This window comes from Salvelinus fontinalis, chromosome 33 (assembly GCF_029448725.1).
Source record: "Salvelinus fontinalis isolate EN_2023a chromosome 33, ASM2944872v1, whole genome shotgun sequence".
NCBI lineage: Eukaryota > Metazoa > Chordata > Actinopteri > Salmoniformes > Salmonidae > Salvelinus > Salvelinus fontinalis.
The window spans coordinates 35,785,807-35,809,064 of NC_074697.1; the positions used below are offsets into that span (position 1 = coordinate 35,785,807).

Genomic DNA, 23,258 nt, shown 5'->3' on the forward strand with positions numbered 1-23,258 from the left:
ATATCGTGATATCCAATTGGTAGTTACAGTCTTGTCCCATCACTGCAACTCATGTACGGACTCGGGAGAGGTGAAGGTCAAGAACCGTGTGACTTCTGAAACACGACCCTGCCAAGCTGCACTGCTCGCTTAACCTGGAAGCCAGCTGCACCAATGTCTCAGAGGAAACAACAAATACAACTGGTGACATGAGTCAGTGACACTAGAGCGCGATGGGACAAGGACATCCCGGCTGGCCAAACACTCCCTTAACCCGGATGACGCTGGGCCAATTGTGCGCCGTCTCATAGGTCTCCCGGTAGCGGCCGGCTGTCACACAGCCTGGGATCGAACCTGGGTCTGTAGTGACACCTCTAGCACTGCAATGCAGTGCATTAAACCGCTACGCCACTCAGGAGGCCTGCTCCCTCAAAACTTGAGACATCTGTGGCATTGTGTTGTGTGACAAAACTGCACATTTTAGTGGCCTTTTATTATCCCCAGCACTCATGCACCTGTGTAATGATCATGCTGTTTAATCAGCTTCTTGATATGCCAGACCTGTTAGGTGGATGGATTATCTTGGCAAAAGAGAAATGTTCACTAACAGGGATGTAAACAAATGTGTGTACAAAATGTGAGAGAAATAAACTTTTTGTGAGTATAGAAAAATGCTGGGATCTTTTATTTCAGCTCATGAAACATGGGACCAACACTTTACATGTTGCATTTATATTTTTGGCTGCACTGGGCCTTTAAATTCTGTGAATCAAAAAATATCGAACTATTGTCTCATTTGAAGAATGAATTCTGACTTGTATGTTTCGGTGAGAAGCTCAAATATGAGATTACAGCATCTATGGACCTTCTCAGTGATAAGTGATGGGCTGATGGTGTGTGACATATGTAGCCTATAATTTTATTTTGAGCAGAAGGAAATTCGCTCTGCTCTTTATCAAGAACCCTTCAGAAGATACAGGGTGGCTTTCAGCGCTCCAACTCGCTCTAACTAGCCCTGTCTGTCTTGATCACAAATTGACAATTACACGCAACTCAAATGTCAATCATGAACAAAATATACTAGGTCTTAAACTTCAAATAATAGTACAGTGATATGGTATTGTGATTGAGGAGTAATACAGCCTAATAATAACAGTGGCCTCGTGACCTCGGCTTTCTACTCATTATTCCTTGTTAATAAAACAAACATGTCTGCTTCCATTTGAAATTGCATAAACAATTAAAAGAAAACTTACTTTGATTGAATGTGATTCAACTAATTCAAATGAGCTCCTTTGCATTCAGGATAAATCAAAACATTTGAAAATTATCCTATTTCACTACCTTGATTTGATTGCCAGGTCATTTGAGTGGCGTTTATGTGAAAATGCTCCATTATGTAGTAGACAGACAGACATGCTCTATCCAAACCAAGGAAACTAATGATATACAACTCATTCTTCAACAGCTTTTTATTACATATCAGATGTTTGGTTTATTGTCGGACCATGTGACTTTTTGATCACATAGAAGCACAGAGCCATAAAAAAAAAGAAAAAAGAATGACAACCACTTTGTGAAAATGCTGATGTGTATTCAATGCCTGCATGATATTTCAAATTCACACCAGAAAGACAGTCTGCCCCCTGAAGGGGAAATATTACTGAAGACAATTCATATTGAATCAACATCAGCCCAAGGTCAATCATGAATGGTAGACAGCATTACAAGTTAAATACAGTATGTTGAGAACACGTACAGCGACACTAATCTTAAACACACACTTCAAAACTTCCCACATACGTACAGATTGTGCCAAAACAGTTGATATATTTATAGCTGTAATTTTGCCATAAAAAAATTCTTCCAGATGTCATAGTTAAAAAAAATATATCCCCTTCTTTACATCACATGAAAAAAAAGTGTCCTTTCATAGAAAATTAATATCACAGCTTTAACAAGTACAGCCAAGATGAAAGTAGCGTGGGCTTGCTTGGTTAGAGTAGCATAGAGCATGTAGTAACTGGTTATTAAGGCATACTAAGCAAGCCATGGATCATTCTCAAACCAGTTCCAACACTCCACTGCTTCTACGTTTGGATTGATTCTTTCCTCTGCATTACAAAGTCATATGACAAGAGTATACCTTCGAGTATACCTTGTTCAATCTAATCCAGTACCCTCAACAGCTATACAAGCTACATGTATTCCTGTGCATGCTTAGATTCATCTTGTTTCACACATACACATTATTTCATTGATTAAATGAACCCAAACATGTATTCTTATAGCACATAGTTAGCATGCTGCCCCCCCCCCCCTTAACTTCTTCAAAATTCCCAGGTTTTCCAGAAATCCTGTTACCGGAATTGTGCAACCTCACCTCAGATACACATTCGCCTCCAGATATACTGAAATGTGGACAGTGTTACTACAGTACTACTGCAGTAATACTACTACTGTTACTACAGTATTACTACAATAGGTCAACAGCAGTAGGTTTGAAATGTTTAAAAATAATCCTGTTATCAGTTTATATTTGTATCACATACGTGACTTATTCTATTCCAGTGTCTTGCACACAAATAATTTAGCAATAATACATCAGCCTACCTACACAATGTTCATCTTAGTTATTATTATATTAATGACATTATTAATGTCACACCATTCATTATGAAGACTCAAGTGCTTAACAGTTGTATCAAACCCTGGTAAGATATCTATAGGCTATTAGTCAACTACGGTAGAATGCAAATATAAAATATTTATATAGATTTCTTTATAGAAGAATACAAATTGTGTGTTAATTAAGGCTCTAAAGGAAAGAGAGGAGGACATGGGTGCATTCCAAATAGCACCTCATCCCCTTTGTGCACTATACATAGGGAATAGGGTGCAATTTGGGACACAAACCTAGCCTCTACCTTCTAGGCACTAGGGTAGATCTGAAAGAAAACGGACACGTTTAATCAATATGGTAGTACCTCAGCCTTTCCCTATGACAGACTAGGCAAGTAGAAGTTTTGCCGTTTTGCTCACACCTATCCAGTCCTCTCATATCTACACCAGTGCTCTGTGGGTAGAAGTAAGTGTCATGGGGCTAGGGGTTGACTGTGTCCCAAAACACACCCTATTCTCTATATTTTGCTCTGGTCCAAAGTAGTGACTATTTAGGGAATATGGAGCCATTTGGGACGTAAAACTTATTCCTGGATGGGGCCTATTTGTCCCGTTTCTCCACTTGTTTCTGGTTAGTGGTAGGGTCCTGTAGCTGGTAGTCCTGCAGAATGGCCACAGCCGTCTGTTTGCCAGTCTTCTTCACCGCAGCTTTGATACCCAGGTTGTCAATGTTGAAGGCGGTGACGCCCATGTTAATGGCTGAGTTCACAGCATGGTCTGTGGCCTGGCCGGCTGCCACCCCATACCTTATAATCAATCACACACAACCAACTAGTGAGAGGGGGAAGGCTGAGGGGGTGACACAGGGAGGGTTGGGGTGAGGGCAATTATAGGGAACAGCAAAGACAGCAACAACATGCAAGTAGGAATAAAGCCACCACCCATGCAGAGCATGAATTCAACAGAATTATTCAAGTTGTCTGACTATTCAGTCATCTGTAAATATACAACTGATTATATTGTGGGGCTGGTGATTGCACATATAACACACAAATGCAATAAGTGCATCAATTCATACGATGATTATGAATTAGAAATAGTTATATTATTTTCAATGAAGTCAGGAAAAATAATTGGTTAGTTAGAAACCAGAGAAAGCTTCATGATGAATTACAGGTGCATAGCCCAGTAGGATAGAAGAGTAGCCTGTTTAGAGAGTAGAGGTGAATCTAACAGCTGTACATTCAGACCATCCAGAAACAGAGGCTAAGCCTTGGCCATGCTGCTTGTTACTATTAGGGAGGGTTCATTCAAGAGAGAATACATGTCTTCTTGTCATTAGGTGGGTCTAAGATGTTTTGTAGACCCCTAAATCTGAAAAATAAGTGGAAGAGGGAAATGTACTGTAAGTGCTTGCTTGTTTTTGCTTATAAAACACGAGTGTTTAGCAAAACCTGGTCTAGAAAGCAAAGTAACAGACATACACGTCAGAGCTGGGTGGACAGGAGCAAATGTAAACAGTCAAGCAAGTAGTACTACCAATCACACATGGTGAATGAGCCAAGCACAGAACACATTTGGCAGGTAGCCTAGTGGTTAGAGCGTTGGGCCAGTAACCGAAAGGCCCAACCTGAGAAGGTGAAAAATTCTGTCGATATGTCCTTGAGCAAGGCACTTAACCCTAATTTGCTCCAGGGGTGCCGTACTACTATGGCTGACCCTGTAAAAATAACACATTTCACTGCACCTATCCGGTGTGTGACAATACAACATATTTACTTATTTTGACATGACTGCATCTCAAATGGCACCCTATTCCCTATATAGTGCATCGGGTGCCATTTGAGATGCACCCATGTTGATTGAGAAGAACACAGACAACACATGTTGGTTTGAGTGTACAGAGAAAGACCTACTTATGCTTGACAGTGTTGACGGTTTCTGAGGCAACGGAGACGGTGATGTTCTTTGCTGCTACTTCCAAGCCAGTCCACATGGTAGCGAAGCCTTCAGGTAGAAACACAGGAACCACAACAATGACTAGACACTTGGTAGAATAGGGGGTACATCATCCATGTGAACCGTCCTTAAGGACAAGACAGACCAATAAGAACGTTGGCCATGCGTAGCAGGTGGAAGTCCCATCACCTCTGACCACCAAACATCGGCAGTCATTATCTATTCATTTCTCGTCGATTCTACATTCTATGTTGAATCTCCACCGTTTGTTGACAGCCAGCAGGTGATCTACTGCGCACAGACAACGTTCGTGTGGTTCTGTCTTGTCCTATACAATCACTAGTCTAGTGACTATAACAACCACAACAGTGACCACGTGTACCTTGAACTCCGCTGGCAGCCACCACCATGGCTCCATCGATGTTGGATCGTCCATCTTTGTCTTTCTTCATGGACTCCGGGACCAACTTGCTTCCATGTTTCTTCACATGGGGAGCTATCTCTCTACCCACACACCCTGCCACCATACACACACCGTCCACTACAAACAACACACACTCTGTCATAATACAACATCCACTACTAACACAACAGCACACACAATACACCCATCCACATCCAATCAGGCAGTCAACTCCTTCCAACACCTGAAGCAATCAGTCAGACACTCAGCTGCTTCTCACCCAGGAACTGGCTGACGCGGACAGCGCCCCCAGTGGCCTGTTTGGCTACATGCAATCCCTTGGAGACGGAGGGGCTGACATGGGCTGGCTTGTCCTCGGGGGTGATGTGCTCCCGCAGTTTCGACGCCCCCTTGTGGATGGCTATGCCAGTGAACTCAGCCCCCTTCACCAGGCCCCAGCTCAGCCACGATGCCCCTGGATGGAAAATACACAGTAGGTGTGAGTGAGTGATACACAGTATACAACTTTAACCCTAACCCCTACAGCCTCGGGTTAGGGTTGTAGGGGTTAGGGCCCTGGGTCTGACCTGTGAGGACGCCGCTGGCCACCTTCTCACTCCACTCTGGCAGGTTCTTCTCCTCCTCCTCTCCTGCTGCTGGGGCCTCTTCTTCCTTGAGGGGAGCGATGGACACCTTCTGGCTCAGGTTGATGCTGTCTGCTGCCTCATTTGGAGCCTGCAGCAGCAGGACTTGTATTAATATGGTGTTTTGCAACAGTGGTTTTATGACACCTGCTGGTGCATGTGTACAGCATTGGCAGAAGAACAAAGTTTGATTAACTCTGCTTCGTTGTCACGGTCCTCTCGGTTTTCTGTAACTTACCGCTGTTACAGGACTGGTTAGCCTAGCTGGAGCCTAGCAGACCCTGCCTCATAGTAACCTCCTGGTAACCTCATGTGCCTTGCCCTAACTCTCCTAGTAACCCCCTAGCGTAGCCTACTGCTACCCTAGGGTGCCTCCTCTCCCTCTATCCCCATCACAACATCTCATTCTCCTCTAAACAAAGACATGGTCACCAGACACGTTTCAGATGTCCCCTTGCTTGAGGAAAACAGACAGAGGGGTAATATTCTAAAACCATCATTGCTATTCTCGACAAGACACAACCTCCTAAATGTACATATATTCCATATGTGATCATGAAAAGCCTACTTGCTTATTGGATTCCATCCCAGAAGCAGCTGTCCATGTGACAGGTAGTTTATCAACAACATGCCCTCAGTTAGAGCCTGGCTGAATACTGTTGCTCGGAGACAAAAACCACAGTCTGACTCCATTACTGTAATGACTACGGCGGCTGTGTTGTGTTCTAGCCAGATAAGAGCATTAGCACACGTTAATGCTCTTCATCTGCCTGTTGTTCTAAATGTCCTAACTGCTGAGGTGTATTCAGGGAGCAAGCAGTGCAGGAGAGCCTTTAGTGTTGTATGCCAAATGGCACCCTATGTCCTACATAGAGCACTACTTTGGACCAGGTTCCATAGAGTTCTGGCCCAAGACCAGCAGGTGAAGTAGAGCGCCTTACAGCAGCAAACAGACATTTTCACACCAGAATAGAGCAGCATTTACATCATCAGTAGTTCTGGAAAAACACCATAAATATGGACCAATCAGAGTCATTATTGAGGCTAGAGAGAGCAGAATAGCTTATGTTTATCTAGTACTGTACTAAATGGCACACTATTCTGTATGTTGAGCACTATTTTGTCCAGGCTCTGGTTAACGGTAGGACACTATGAAGGAAATAGCGTTCCATTTTGGGCCAAATCCCTAATTTTAACCTTACATTCCACTGGGATCATTGGCAGGGATGTAAGAAAACAAAGAACAAAGCTTGGAAACTGTCACTCTTCCTGAATCTGAACTGCTGATTAAGAATGGATGTAGGCAACCCTGTCATTATTTTAATCCAGGGTCCATAACCTTCTGCACAAGGACAGTTGTCATGGTGTGGTGGTGTGGCATTGCTTTGGTACCTTTAACATCTTTCAATGACTCAAATACACCTGAAATTGACAAAAACATCTGCCAGATGTTTATTTTTCTATTACCATTCCTCGGGCCATTCAGCCGACCCCTAGACACCTTCATAAGGGCCAGTCAGAGAGCAGGACCCTATGGGCCCTGGTCAAATGTAGTGCACTATATAGGAAATAGAATGACATTTGAGACACAGCCTCAGCAGCTCACCTGCACCCTGAGGTCTGTCATCTGGGACAGCAGGTCCTGGAACAGTTGTCTGTCTTCTCCAGGCAGTTCAGAGGACAGCACAACGCCCACGTAGGACCCCGGGGCGGACGCCATCATGTCCGGGAACATGAACACCCCTGTGTTACACAGCAGGACGGGGGAGTCAGTGGCCATCAGAGGGTACAGCCAATCACACACCTGGAATACATGAACAGTATAACCCATCAACAGTACAGCCAATCACACAGGACAGTATAGGGAGTTTATATGGAACCACAGTCTGTCTCTATGCTGTAACACAGATCTCTGAACCTGACCCGCTGGCCACTGGGGTTTTCCCACCATGACATCATAGAGAACTCCTGCCTGGGATTAGGGCCACTGAGTCACTAATCACATGATGCAGGACACAGATCATTATCTGGCTGCAGTGCTTCTGATAGCCTATCCCACACACACAGGAGCCCAACCCTATTCTAAACACCACACACACACACACACACACACACACACACACACACACACACACACGACAAGAGGGGGTTTATGAGCAGAGGCAGAGCAAACCATTGATGATGAAATTGTGTTAGAGTGCACAACAGATAGAGAGGTCAAGGAAACAGATTCCAAAAACCCTGTGATTTCATCATACACTGAATACAATAAGTGTTGACACTATATTAAGGGCACTGTAAAAGGCAACACGTAGACAGTGACTAGAATTCATCACCCCCCCCCACAATCCCTCTTACCTGCAGGAAGGCTGGGGGGCGGTTGGGCACTCTCTCTGACTGCTGGCTGGTGAACTTGACCATCCGCAGGTACCCTGGGTAGGAGGGAGCGCTGACCTGGCCGTCAGGTGTGACAAAGAATATCTGTACCCCGTGAGACAGGAAGAAGAGTTCCTCTCCATCCTCCCCCAGGCTCTGAGGAGAGGGGGACATGTGGCTGTAAAACTCCTCTCCTACCAGCGACATCTCTCCAGATTCTGTCCCGTAGGAGATAGTCAGGTGGCCATCAGCCGCCTGGGAGGAGTAGGCTGGGGGCAGCTCGCCAGGCACCACATGCTGTCTAGTGGGAGAAATAGGCAGGGAGGGAGACACAATGCCTCCCACAGCTCCAGCCTGGCAGTTAGTCATTAGTAGCTTGGGTGGAGATGGCCGCTCTGGTTTCTCCTTCTCCAGTTTGGGGTAAAGGTTAGAGTTAGATGCTGTCCCACCGACTCCATTAGAGGCATCTAGAGGTGGTGGGAGCTCAGGGTCTGGGCTGGTCTCTAGGACCGCCAATCGAGTGGTGATGTTGTTCAGAGTCTCCTGCATCTTGTGCTGCATCTGGCGGGCTGACTCCCAGGAGCACCCCACACACTCGTGCCCCTGTGAGGGCACACTGATGGCCCTGAGGAGGTGCTGGCGTCCCTGTCTGTACTGGGCCAGGGCCTGGGCCTTGTGGCCAGCTTCATCCTCGGTCAAGCCCCTGTTAATGCACTCAAAGGCCTTCTCATAGCCGTCTTTGATCACCTGCAGCCTGGCTCTGTCAAAGGCATCTTGATTGTCTTCCTCCATGTCTGTCAAGAAGACAAGAAAATACATACATTTTGACCTCGCTTGCAAAGGTTCAATGATACTAATTAATTATCAATAGCTAAATTCAAGGAAGCAATAGTTGAGAATCTTAACAGTTAACTATTTAGCTAGCTAGCATAGCTCGTTACGATAATTTTGCATAAGGAGGCTGGCAGGCAAAGGCAAACATTACCATTACTGTAACTACCTAGCTAGGTTTGTAACGACAAAACAGTACTGTATCTCATGAGATATCAAGCAATAACATCTAGCTCCTCTGCTTGGATAGCAAGCAAGCAAATTAGTTAGTAAGTTGTGTGTACTTTACTCTTGGTGTGTCGCTAGCTATCATGAAAACAAACATAAACTTGAGACATTTTGTCAATCAAAAGCCAACTAATCTGATACATTACCCACTAACGTTAGACGACAAACTCCTGTCCAGTGAATGAGGGGATCGACGTCTGACGTCTGTCTTTTTAGCTGTTGGAGCTGGATTTCAAGTTTTCCTGACAAGAGAAGGCTGTCAGTGTCATGCGCCTCCTTCTTCTTCTGTGGATTTTATGGCGGACAACAACCCAAAAAGGTGTATTGTCGCCACCAACTGGACAGTTTGAAACCGACATTTTTATTTATATTATATATTTGTATCCATACGTGATAGTGAAACATAATTTAATCCATCGTATTAAAAGGAGTACATTGCCAAAACAAACAAAACTCCCACTTCTTCCTTCTTTTAGTTCTCCATATCTGGTACGGCTTGTACCAATATTGCATAACTCTTTCGCTGAGAAATCTTTCAGCCCCAGGAACCGCCGCAATCACTATGATTTATATCTTCATGGACCTTCTCTCCACCTTGGCAGTGCCATTAATTACCATAACTATAAAAGTCCCAAAGTCCACCTTTTTAACCTTTAAAAAATGTTGGGCTCCCGTGTAATATGATCCTTTCAACAACTTGGACATCTCCGCTTCTCCTTTCAGCAAACACTTGCTACATGACCAAACGCTTTACAATGATCCCACTGCATTGCTCTTGGGATAAATGATCTGACTCTGTAGTTAATATACCCTAACTACACTTGAGTAGGGAGAGACTCCATATCAACAAACAAAATAACAGATAAACTCACTTTTCTTCATTCACCTACGATTCTTCATTCACCTACGATTCTTCATTCATCTACGATTCTTCATTCACCTACGATTCATCGGACGTGCATCAATTACTCCTGGAATATTTTTTTTTATCTCTTCAACATATACTTACGATATGCCAGATATAACCCCCTTGAGATGTGCCCTGTTCCTAAGAGACACACAGGACACTTCAAATTTATCAAATCGGGTGAGACGCAACACACGTTTCTTCTGTTCCTCAGAAAAAAAAATCTAAACAAACCAGCCTCTAGTGATCATCACAGCCTTCACTCTTCCCAGCACTCTCTCCACCAGTTTGGATTACTCAAATGGATTCCTCAAGATTGGTAATTCGTTCAGCTGCTCCTCATTTACAAACCGTACTCCTACAAAATACGAAGTGACATTCTCTACTCTGTACTCTACTTTGCTCCTTTTTCCTTTCTTTTGGACAATATTCCAATTGTCCTTGATTCTACCGCTATTAGATTCGGAATCCACTTCATCATTCGCTTCCGCCATTTTTTCCCACGTCCAATTTCTCCAGCCACCTCCACACGCTTGCCGTTCTGTTCGTTTTGCGCCTCCAACAACCATGTTTGGCTAATCAACAAAATCAAATATGGCGACAACGAGATCCCCGACCCCAAAGAGTTGAACTGGTGGAACTCTGGAACAGTTTTGTAATCTTCTCTGTTAACATATTTTTTCTACGAGAGACAAACAGTTCAAAGTCATCAAGTAAATCACGATGAGCCAGATGAGGGCTTGCCTGACAAGGGCTACAGAGTTTCCCCCCTTTGCCCCAGCCTGAAAAAAAGTTAAAGCAAAAAATAATCTGATAGGGGCATAGCTGCGGGAAGTAGGTGTTCCCCCTCCACCCCAAAAAATATAATATTTTAGGGGGGGGGGGGGGGTATTTTGCTCCCTTCTCTGCTAAGGAGTATTTTTCTCTGCTCATACATGAGTAATAAAGGCCTAGTGCACTAATTTGGTATTCTACATTTTACATTAAAACATTTATTATTTTAATTTTGATTTATCAATCCTTCCAGCGGCTATGCATTAATAATTGAGTCATTGTTAGTTTTATACTTAAGACATGACTATTGTTAGCTTTACACATAAGACATGACTATGTAGTTGTGCTGTAACATGTTTGAATGTTGTCTCTTGTATAATAAATTCTATACATTAGTTTATACTGGATTATGCATATATTTTCGTTAACTAATTGCATTAGTTATGTTCCAACACTCCCTCCATCTTGTGCCAATATCAGTTATTTTTAAATCTTGGTTCCAATAGTTTATATACTTTTTTAGGAGACTGTCAATTGGGTAGGCTCTCTGCAAGGGTTTGTATAGCTTACCTATCATATGAGTATCATTTTCTGATTCAAATAGGATTCCCTTAACATTGCTCTAATTTCCAATAGTTTCAGATCGAAGTTGCATCAATTTGAAAATGTCTACATTGGTCAATCCAAAATTGCTTTTTAATTCTGTCATGGAAGTAATTGTATTTCTTATTACCAAGTCATTTACAGTTTCTATGCCTTTAGTATTCCATGTGGGCCAATTTATCATTGAATTCTGACAGTTACTTTACATTAGCGGCAGGGCTCCAAACAATCTTTTCCCAGTGCCAAGTAAGACAACTGAGATGGTAGCCTATGAGTCAAAAAGTAAGCTATTTCATCGAACATATCCAGGGAATGCATGATTGATACTTTGATGTGCAAGAATGATCAGAATGATTATCTTTGTGCATATTGGCCTAGGATATAAACTATTATTGACCATGGACCCGATTCCGCCCTGAGTTAACCGCGTGAATGGAACATAATTTCCTTTTTAATGCACTTTTCTCACTATGCATATTCTGACCTTGAACTTAAGCATGAGATCGAATAAATGAAGGTGTGGTTGAGGTGTGTCTACAGATATACTGTATTCTGACCTTTACTTAATTCCCTAATAATTCCACCACCTTCACGCGCAAGGAAACCATGAATAAGGTCTTGCGAACCTAGCGGGTCCATTTTTTTCTGTTAGAAATAACACCATTCTCCATGGACTGTAATTTATAACTTAATAAGAGCTATTGATTGGAGCTATTGATAAGAGCTAGATAAATGTGGTAGCCTGGTGGTTAGAGCGTTAAGCAAACAACCGAAAGGTTGCTGGATCGAATCCCCGAGCTAACAAGGTAAAAATCATTCATTTAGGTAACCCGCTGTTACCCGGTAGGCCGTCATTGTAAATAACAAATTGGTCTTAATTAACTGACTTGCCTAGTTAAATAAAGATGAAATCCAACTTGATAAGTGAATTGTAAATGACAACAAATATTTGACATTATAATCGCTGGAGACAAATCTTAAACATATAAACATATTTTTTTCACAGTAAAGTTTATGAAATGCTGTGCCATTATGCAGAACATAACTTGCAGGGATGGGCACTCTCAAATGTGTTTGATAAAAACCAACCAGCTAGACATTTTCAATCGTACCTTTTCAAAAGAGTTGCAGCATCTTTGATGCTCTGTGGATAGGCCTGAGTAATCGATTATTCCATTCTTCCAGAAATCTTATTGTAAGATCCCCCTCAAATGCCAGATGGATTAGTTGAGTTTTCCTCTGGTTCTTCTGTGCTGACTGAACACGTTTGTCAAAGTGGAAAATTTGTTATTGAACGTAGCTGTGGACTCCCCAAAAGTCAGTCCATATTCCAGTGCAGTAAGCACAGTCAGGATAGCAGAGAGAGGCCCAGAGAATCATTGCAGGATATCAAGAGGGGTCCATTTGTCCTCATTGGAGCCACAGTGGGTGATTTCAGTCTGCAAAAACTGTAGAGTGACACTAAACACAGCTTCCACCAATTCTATTTAGCTTAGATCCAGCAGTGCATTCACCTTTTTCACATCTAAAAAGTTATGGATCTCTGGGTCAAGTGCAAACAGGGCCTCCACCTGTTGACTGTTGCGTTCGCTAAATCGTTCCGACATTTCACTATGACAACATCCAACCTGCCGAAGAACAGTCTTTTACACTCAGTCTCTTCTCTCTCCTGCTGGCCTACTGTACTGTCCACCACGTATTTCTGGAAATTAGTACGTACATAACGTCGTATTTGCTTGGAGCTGGTGGTGGTGCGTCAGTGCCATTGGGACTGCACTGTGCCCAAATGGCTTCGAGCTCGCTGTCACGCTTCAGCTTCTCAACGCACTCCAATGGAATGCGGACAACTTTGAATCCAGTGTAAAGATCTTTTGCTTTTGCCTGGAGTAATTTGTTAGGAGGATCGAGAAGAATGAGGATTTTGTGCACCATGGTGGCTGTAACCTTAAAGCCAGTATCCGTCACCCCTGCAGTCTTGAGTCTTATGCTGTGTTGTATGCACGCGTTTCCTGCTTCTTATGGAAACACAAAGAAGTCATACCTTACTGCCCAGGGGCTATTCACAGCCCCCTTACACACACCGCAGCGCACCCTGTCCATTGTGCTGACACAGCGCTAGGGACATAAAACTACAACTGAGGGTGCTAAAGTTTGAACTGACGGGGCTAAGCCCCATTTAGCCCCCTTGTGGAACCGGGCCAATATAGCCTACTATCGTACACTCTTCTCCCTATTATAATTATACAGTGGGGAGAACAAGTATTTGACACACTGCCGATTTTGCAGGTTTTCCTACTTACAAAGCATGTAGAGTTCTGTAATTTTTATCATAGGTACACTTCAAATGTGAGAGACGGAATCTAAAACAAAAATCCAGAAAATCACATTGTATGATTTTTAAGTAATTAATTAGCATTTTATTGCATGACATAAGTATTTGATACATCAGAAAAGCAGAACTTAATATTTGGTACAGAAACCTTTGTTTGCAATTACAGAGATCATACGTTTCCTGTAGTTCTTGACCAGGTTTGCACACACGGCAGCAGGGATTTTGGCCCACTCCTTCATACAGACCTTCTCCAGATCCTTCAGGTTTCGGGGCTGTCGCTGGGCAATACGGACTTTCAGCTCCCTCCAAAGATTTTCTATTGGGTTCAGGTCTGGACCTTGAGATGCTTCTTACGGAGCCACTCCTTAGTTGCCCTGGCTGTCACGATCGTGTGGCGGATTAACGGACCAAAATGCAGCACTTGGAAAATAAGCCATCTTCTTTTATTATAACAACACGAAGATGAACACGAACAAAACACTTTAACAAAACAACAAAACGACCGTGAAGCTACAAACGTTGTGCACAAACATAACAGGCTACAAACGTTCTTACATAGACAATTACCCACAACCAATGAGAGCCTATGGCTACCCTAAATAAGGCTCCCAATCAGAGACAACCGAAATCAGCTGTCTCTAATTGGGAACTCATTCAGGTAACCATAGACTCTCCTAGATAACAAACCAACATAGACAACGCTAGACATATACACTCAACACAAAACCATATACTCCACCCCATAACCCCTTTACCAAATAAACACCCAAAACCAACAAAAACATAAACATTCCCCATGTCACACCCTGACCTAACTAAAATAATAAAGAAAACAAAGAATAATAAGGCCAGGGCGTGACATAACCCCCCCCTTGAGGCGCGAACTCCGGGCGCACCATACACAGTCTAAGGGAGGGTCTGGGTGGGCTCCCCTCCACGGTGGCGGCTCCGGCTCTGGTCGTAGTCCCCACAGTACCTAACCACCTCCTAGGCTTCCTCCAAACGACCCCCCTCCACCTTAACCCCATTGCATTCAGGGGCAGTTCCGGACTAAGGGGCAGTACCAGGGTAAGAGGCAGTACCAGGGTCGGGGGCAGTACTAGGGTCAGGGACAGTACCAGGGTCAGGGGCAGTACCAGGGTCAGGGGCAGCACCAGGGTAAGGGGCAGCACCAGGGTAAGGGGCAGCACCAGGGTAAGGGGCAGCACCAGGGTAAGGGGCAGCACCAGGGTAAGGGGCAGCTCCGGACTGAAGAATGGCAGCTCCGGACTGAGGGACTGCAGCTCCGGACTGAAGGACTGCAGCTCCGGACTGAGGGATGGCCCATGGCTGGCTGACGGATCTGGCTGCTCATGGCTAGCTGACGGATCTGGCTGCTCATGGCTAGCTGACGGATCTGGCTGCTCATGGCTAGCTGACGGATCTGGCTGCTCATGGCTAGCTGACGGATCTGGCTGCTCATGGCTAGCTGACGGATCTGGCTGCTCATGGCTAGCTGACGGATCTGGCTGCTCATGGCTAGCTGACGGATCTGGCTGCTCATGGCTAGCTGACGGATCTGGCTGCTCATGGCTAGCTGACGGATCTGGCTGCTCATGGCTGGCTGACTGATCTGGCTGCTCCTGGCTGGTTGGCGGCTCTGGCAGATCCTGTCTGGTTGGCGGCTCTGGCAGATCCTGTCTGGTTGGCGGCTCTGGCAGATCCTGTCTGACGGACGGCTCTAGCGGCTCCTGTCTGGCTGGCGGCTCTAGCGGCTCCTGTCTGGCGGACGGCTCAGTGGGCTCATGGCAGACGGGCGGCTTTGCAGGCTCATGGCAGACGGGCGGCTTTGCAGGCTCATTGCAGACGGATGGCTCAGATGGCGCTGGGGAGACGGATGACTCAGATGGCGCTGGGGAGACGGATGGCTCAGATGGCGCTGGGGAGACGGATGGCTCAGATGGCGCTGGGGAGACGAGCAGTTCAGTCATCGCTGTGCAGACGGCAGACTCCTGCCGGCTGAGGCGCACTGTAGGCCTGGTGCGTGGTGCCGGGACTGGTGGCACCGGGCTGGGGACACGCATCTCAGGGCTAATGCGGGGAGCAGCAACAGGATGCACAGGACTCTGGAGACGCACAAAAGGCTTAGTGCGTGGTGCCGGAATTGGTGATACCGGGCTGGAGACACGCACCATAGGACGAGTGCGTGGAGGAGGAACAGGGCTCTGGAGACACACTGGAAGCCTGTTACGTGGTGTAGGCACTGGTGGCACTGAACTGGGGCGGGGAGGTGGCGCCGGAAATACCGGACCGTGCAGGCGTATTGGCTCCCTTGAGCATTGAGCCTGACCAACCTTACCTGGTTGAATGCTCCCCGTTGCCCGACCAGTGCGGGGAGGTGGAATAACCCGCACCGGGCTATGTAGGCGAACCGGGGACACCATGCGTAAGGCTGGTGCCATGTAAACCGGCCCGAGGAGACGCACTGGTGGCCAGATATGTAGGGCCGGCTTCATGACATCCGGCTCAATACTCAATCTAGCCCTGCCAGTGCGGGGAGGTGGAATAACCCGCACCGGGCTATGCACACGTACAGGAGACACCGTGCGCTCTACTGCGTAACACGGTGTCTGCCCGTACTCTCGCTCTCCACGGTAATTACAGGGAGTAGGCGCAGGTTTCCTACCTGACTTCGCCACTCTCCCTTTAAGCCCCCCCCAAAGAAATTTTTTGGGTTTTCCCACAGGCTTCCTACCGCTTCGTCGTGCTGCCTCCATTCGCCGGTATCCCTCCTCGCACTGCGCCAGAGAATCCCAGGCGGGCTCCGGCACTCTCCCTGGGTTGATCGCCCACCTGTCGATCTCCTCCCACGTAGTGTAACCCAGATCCTTTGTAGGTTCCTTTTCCTGCCTCCGAGCTAGCTCCTCATATCGCCGCCTCTCTGCTTTCGCTGCCTCCAGCTCAGCTTTGGGGCGGTTATATTCTCCTGGTACCTCCCGGTCTAAAATTTCCTCCCATGTCCATAAATCCTTGTATTGCTCCTGTTGCCGCTGGTCATGCCGCTTGGTCCTATGGTGGGTAATTCTGTCACGATCGTGTGGCGGATTAACGGACCAAAATGCAGCACTTGGAAAATAAGCCATCTTCTTTTATTATAACAACACGAAGATGAACACGAACAAAACACTTTAACAAAACAACAAAACGACCGTGAAGCTACAAACGTTGTGCACAAACATAACAGGCTACAAACGTTCTTACATAGACAATTACCCACAACCAATGAGAGCCTATGGCTACCCTAAATAAGGCTCCCAATCAGAGACAACCGAAATCAGCTGTCTCTAATTGGGAACTCATTCAGGTAACCATAGACTCTCCTAGATAACAAACCAACATAGACAACGCTAGACATATACACTCAACACAAAACCATATACTCCACCCCATAACCCCTTTACCAAATAAACACCCAAAACCAACAAAAACATAAACATTCCCCATGTCACACCCTGACCTAACTAAAATAATAAAGAAAACAAAGAATAATAAGGCCAGGGCGTGACACTGGCTGTGTGCACAGTAATCTTCCAACATTACCATAGGTTGAAGAACTGAATGTGGCAAATTTCAGAATTAATCAAACCACCATTTTCTTTTGTGCATAAAGGCTCTCCAACCATGTTTTTTATGATTCATAAATCATTTTCTAACCCTAAATAATTTACAAGATCAGAGTATTTTTTAAATGTATTAATTGGTGCTGAAACGGAGACGAATATGCATATATTTAGATGTCTTTCTTTAATTGATCTCTAATATTCTGAACCCTTTCTCTCGATATATTCTACAGAGTCTGTCGACAAAATTCTAACTAAAGGTACACCGTATTTAATGGGATGACTTAAGATAAATGTACTGAACCCCCTATTGAATGAAAACTCCAGGAGAAAATCTGTTGGCCAGCAAGTGGGAGGGTTTTCAGCGGTTGAAGTACATTTATTCAGCGCGCACAAGGGAACCACGCCTGCCAAGCCCATTGTGCACCTTCATAAGGTAAGTCTAAATACCAACTACTGAGAAGTGCATAGGAAAGTCGTGCTTAAAACATTTGCAATTTTCTAAGTTGTAATGGGGCCCTTTCTGAGGAAGTGGGAACTCTAAACACTTAGCTATATTGCTAACTATAAATATTATCTTGTTACAAGATGTAGCATTAGGCATACTAGTAAAGTGGTGCGATGAACTCAATATTGACAGATGATAAATAAATTATATATTGACAGCTTGTGACTCTCCTCGCTGTAACTAACTAGTACAACAGTAGTTGCTTTGAAAATTGTATTTTTCCCGCAGTTGCATTTTGACAACTGTCGTATGCTTGTGCTTATCAGAATGCATCTCTCCCTCCTCCCTGAGCACAGTTGGGAGAGGGAGCTCGCTCACAGAGCAGACTTTCATAGCAATAATCAACATAATGCATAAGCTATTACTTTTGACCAAATCATGGTTTTAGAACAATCTACAGGAACATTAGTCAAATCGCTTCGGTATAAGAGCAAAGCAATGTCGTTTTCGGTAATTTATGGTTTATCATTCCAGCTCTAATTGGGATACAACAAATGTAACCATAAAGGTCAAATAAAATGTAAAAATAAAAATGCATTATTATAAAAATTATTAATTATGAGAGGGGTCTGAGAGATGAGGGGGAGGGGCTTCTATTGCTCAGTTTGTAGGTTGAGCATGGTTGCCTGGCTACCCAGACTCCTTGCTCCGCCAAACGCTACACCACTCCCTTTGGATGTTAGTTTCTTCCTCGTAATTAAACTGGATCTGAGCATCCCCCCTACTCTTCACCGAATGCGAACACATTTGGCGCCGTCTGATTGGTCCAGAAACCTATTGGCTGGGCCAGAGCCAGAACACATGTGGGTAAAACCAGAGAGGAAAAGGCGAAGCGAGTGGGTTTATACTCTGCCCAAAATCTCTCCAGGTTAAGCAGATCAATAATTATTAAGCAAGCGAAGAGTTTTTGTATGGGGGGCAATGAGAGAGTGTCAAATTTAGTTTAAAGTTTCATGTTTTTTTGTCGTACGGGATACGCATGGTATACGTCGTCCAACCAAATGCTTACTTGGAGGTCATTTTCTCGACAATGCAACAACAATAAGAAATAATAAAAGCTAAGTGTAACGGATGTGAAATGGCTAGCTAGTTAGCGGTGGTGCACGCTAATAGCGTTTCAATCGGTTACATCACTCGCTTTGAGACCTTGAAGTAGTGGTTCCCCTTGCTCTGCAAGGGCCGCGGCCTTTGTGGAGCGATGGGTACCACTACTTCAAGGTCTCAAAGCGAGTGACGTAACCGATTGAAACGCTATTAGCGCGCACCACCGCTAACTAGAATATGAAAATAAAGTAAATTGCTCAGTAGAATAGATTACATATTTTAACATACGTGTAATACTGGAAGGCACAATTTACAGTTCAATATTTACACGTGTATTGGGGAAGGGGGGCAATCTATAAACTGAGGCTAAGGGTCTGGTAGAAGCAGTTGTGATATGTGTGTAGCCTGAATGTATATGTGTGTATGTCTGTGTGTATGAGTGAGAGCATGTGTGCTAAGGTGTGGAGAATCAGAGCAGCTGGTCAGTCCAGTTCAATAAAAAAATTTAGTAGCTAGAAACTGTCTCTGAGCCTGTTGGTATCAGACCTCATGCTTCGATACCGTCTGCCCGATGGTTAGGGAGAGAACAGGTACCATAGATGTACAAGTAGAAGTCCTGGATGGGTGGGAGCATGGTCCCTGCGATGTAATGGACCGTCTTCACCGCCTGCTGGAGGGCCTTGCGGTCATGAACGGAGCAATTCCCATACCAGGCCGTGATGCAACCCGTCAGGACACTCGATGGTGCAGCCGTAGTATTTGGAGAGGACCCGGGACGGCATTCCGAATTTCTTTAAGTAAGGAAGTAGAGACGCTGTTGCGCCCTCTTGACAAGAGTGGTGATGTTGTTGGTCCTTGACAAGTCCTCTGTAATGTGAACGCTGAGGAACTCAAAACTCGTGACTCTCTCTACTGCAGTCCCATTGATGTGGATGGGGCATGTTCCCTCCTCTGCTTTCTGAAGTCAACAATCAACTCCTTTGTTTTGCAGACTTTTAGTCAAGATAAAAATGAATAGCTATTTTGATACGCGAGGCTTATTTGATCTAATATAAGTTTTGTAATGCTTAGGTTGTTACGAGTGTACTGATATAAGTGTGATGCACGTGACATCCCGGCAACTTTTGATAAAAAATATTTTATTTCAGTGTTGTCCCTGTTGATATTCGAGACGTCTATGCATATTCACGAGGCTAGCATAGCATCTCACTTGCCATTGAATACAGTTGTTTGACGTCAATACCCCTCATCGAATATTTATAAAAGTATTCAAATAGCGAGATGTATCCACCAATCCAAAGAGAGGAATAGGCGGGAGCTTGACAGCCCGCCGGTCCACTCTGTGGACAACGAATCCTATTGTTAGGGCAGAGACACAAGCGTCTTGACACTATATGCAGTGTCTCTGGTAACACGCAGGTTTCAAAATGTGTCCTTGGCTTTGATACTCTGATTGGTTAGAGACGATCCAATCGCTGATGACTTTGTTTTGTACAACGCCCCTAGTCACCACGCACAACTTCAATGATGGCAGTCTCAGACTAAAAAGTATGCAGCGAACGACAGAGCAGCAGAAGAATTTTGTGTGAATCGTCAGGCTAAGAGCATGGTGCTTGCAACGCCAGGATAGTGGGTTCGATTCGTAGGACCACCCTTATGTAAAATGTATGCACACATGACTGTAAGTTGCTTTGGATAAAAGCGTCAGCCAAGTGGCATATATAATATACACTGAGTATACCAAACATTTGGAGCACAAAATGGCTACCCAGACTATTTGCATTCCCCCCCCCCCCCCATCCCTTTTACACCGCTGCTACTCTCTGCTATCATCTATGCATAGTCACTTTGATAACTGTACCTACATGTACATATTACCTCAACTAACCGGTGCCCCCGCACATTGACTCTGTACCGGTACCCCCCTGTGTATAGTCTCACTATTGTTATTTTACTGCTGCTCTTTAATTACTTGTTACTTTTATTTCTTATTCTTATTCATATATATATATTTTAAGTGCATTGTTGGTTAGGGGTTTGTAAGTAAGCATTTCACTGTAAGGTCTACTACACCTGTTGTATTCGGCGCATGTGACTAATACGATTTGATTTGACCTTCCTAATATTGAGTTGCACCACCCCCTTTTTCCTACAGAACAGCCTCAATTATTTCTCTCAAATGTTGTGCACAAAGCTGTTTACATCCATGTCTACATCTCCTTTGCCAAGATAATCCATCCACCTGACAGGTGCGGGATATCAAGAAGCTGATTAAACAGCATGATCATTACACAGGTGCACCTTGTGCTGGGGACAATAAAAGGCTACTTGAAAATGTTCAGTTTTGTTACACAATGCCACATATGTCTCAAGTTTTGAGTGAACGTGCAATTGGCATGCTGACTGCAGGAATGTCCCCCAGAGCTGTTACCAGATAATTTTATGTTAATTTCTCTACCATAAGCTGCCTCCAATGTCATTTTAGAGAATTTGACCGGATTATCTGAGACCAGTTGATGAAGTTGAGGAGTATTTCTGTCTGTAATAAAACCCTTTTGTGTGGATAAACTCATTCCGCTTGGCTGGGCCCGGCCCCCCTAGTGGATCAGCCTATGCCCTCCTAGGCACAGCCATGGGTCCAGAGATTAGGGCCTAATGAATTTGTTTAAACTGACTGATTTCCTTATATGAACTGTAACTCAGTAAAATTGTTGAAATTATTGCATGTTGCGTTTATATGTTGTTCAGTATAGATGTTGGCAAAATACCTCTCTGCACATTTTTACTGCAGATTAGGAGCAGTTTAGGAGGTGTGTGTCTGTGTCCTCAATTGTAGCGGGCACCCAAATCAGAATGCGTTTCATATTTTTCCCTACCCTTGCCCCGCTTGTTAGATATTATGCACATTGATAGCTTGAAAGCAAACGTCCTAACCATGTGATTTAACATAGTAGCAGGCAGCAGCAATCTAAATGATCAGACTGAAAACATGAGGAAAAGTGATCGAGTGAAATAATGAAGTGGGTGAACAGAACAATACAGTTTCATTGAATCCAATCATAGCAGCAGGATCAATGTACAGCCCGCCCTTCTCTTTACATACACACAAGCAAGCTAGCCAGTTTAGTTATTTAGATCACGTAGAACCTCTACATGACTGACTAAAAGACAGTACATTATGGTTTAGAAACTCTGTGACTGACTGACATGAGATAGATGCTTGTTTGCCCCCGAAAATAACGTTTTTTTTCCCCGATCACGGATAATTACAAAAAATACTCGGATCATAATCATATCCAGGAAATTTCCCATATCCGTTACAATACTAATTTTGTCCAACTACTCGGCACACCCTTGCCTACTACCATACCTGTTAAAAGGCACTTACAATTGACATCGGAAGTTTACATACACTTAGGTTGTAGTCATTAAAACTTGTTTTTCAACCACTCCACAAATGTCTTGTTAACAAACTACAGTTTTGGCAAGTCTGTTAGGATATCTACCTTGTGCATGACACGTAATTTTTCCAACAATTGTTTACAGACAGATTATTTCACTTATAATTCACGGTATCACAATTCCAGTGGGTCAGAAGTTTACATACACTAAGTTGACTGTGCCTTTAAACAGCTTGGAAAATTTCAGAAAATTATGTCATGGCTTCAGAAGCTTCTGATGAGCTTCTAAAGCTTCTGATAATTTGAGTCAATTGGAGGTGTACCTGTGGATGTATTTCAAGGTCTACCTTCGAACTCAGTGCCTCTTTGCTTGACATCATGGGAAAATCAAAAGAAATCATCCAAGACCTCAGAAAAGAAAATTGTAGACCTCCACAAGTCTGGCTCATCCTTGGGAGCAATTTCCAAACGCCTGAAAGTACCACATTCATCTGTGCAAACAATAGTATGCGAGTATAAACACCATGGGACCATGCAGCCGCCATACTGCTCAGGAAGGAGATGCGTTCTGTCTCCTAGAGATGAACATACTTTGGTGCGAAAAGTGCAAATCAATCCCAGAACAACAGCAAAGGACCCTGTGAAGATGTTGGAGGAAACAGGTACAAAAGTATCTATATCCAAAGTAAAACGAGTCCTATATCAACATAACCTGAAAGGCCGCTCAGCAAGGAAGAAGCCACTGCTCCAAAATCGACATAAAAAAGCCAGACTACGGTTTGTAACTGCACACAGGGACAAAGATCAGACTTTTTGGAGAAATATCCTCTGGTCTGATGAAACAAAAATAGAACTGTTTGGCCATAATGGCCATCGTTATGTTTGGAGGATAAAGGGGGAGGCTTGCAAGCCGAAGAACACAATCCCAACCATGAACCACGGGGGTGGCAGCATGATGTTGTGGGGGTACTTTTCTGCAGGAGGGACTGGTGCACTTCACAAAATAGATGGCATCATGAGGGAGGAAAATTACGTGGATATATTGAAG

At 44.4% G+C, this 23,258-nt stretch overlaps 1 protein-coding gene across 3 annotated transcripts; it reads right to left on the minus strand.

The window, feature by feature from the left end:
• Nucleotides 1–1,436: 1,436 nt before the first annotated feature.
• LOC129832133 (spartin-like) lies at nt 1,437–10,745 on the minus strand. Of its 3 annotated transcripts, none has more exons than XM_055895931.1 (8): nt 9,193–10,745; nt 7,966–8,777; nt 7,214–7,411; nt 5,551–5,698; nt 5,244–5,438; nt 4,943–5,101; nt 4,518–4,608; nt 1,437–3,407 (listed from the first exon to the last, which is right to left on the minus strand). In XM_055895931.1, the coding sequence occupies exons 2-8, from the start codon at nt 8,773–8,775 to the stop codon at nt 3,203–3,205; spliced, it is 1,806 nt and encodes a 601-aa protein (XP_055751906.1). In that variant the 5' UTR covers nt 8,776–8,777; nt 9,193–10,745; the 3' UTR covers nt 1,437–3,202. The 3 variants fall into 3 exon arrangements, with proteins under 3 accessions (XP_055751906.1, XP_055751905.1, XP_055751907.1); XM_055895930.1 differs by having other exon boundaries at nt 9,189–10,745; XM_055895932.1 differs by having other exon boundaries at nt 3,315–3,975; nt 9,189–10,745.
• Nucleotides 10,746–23,258: the final 12,513 nt, after the last annotated feature.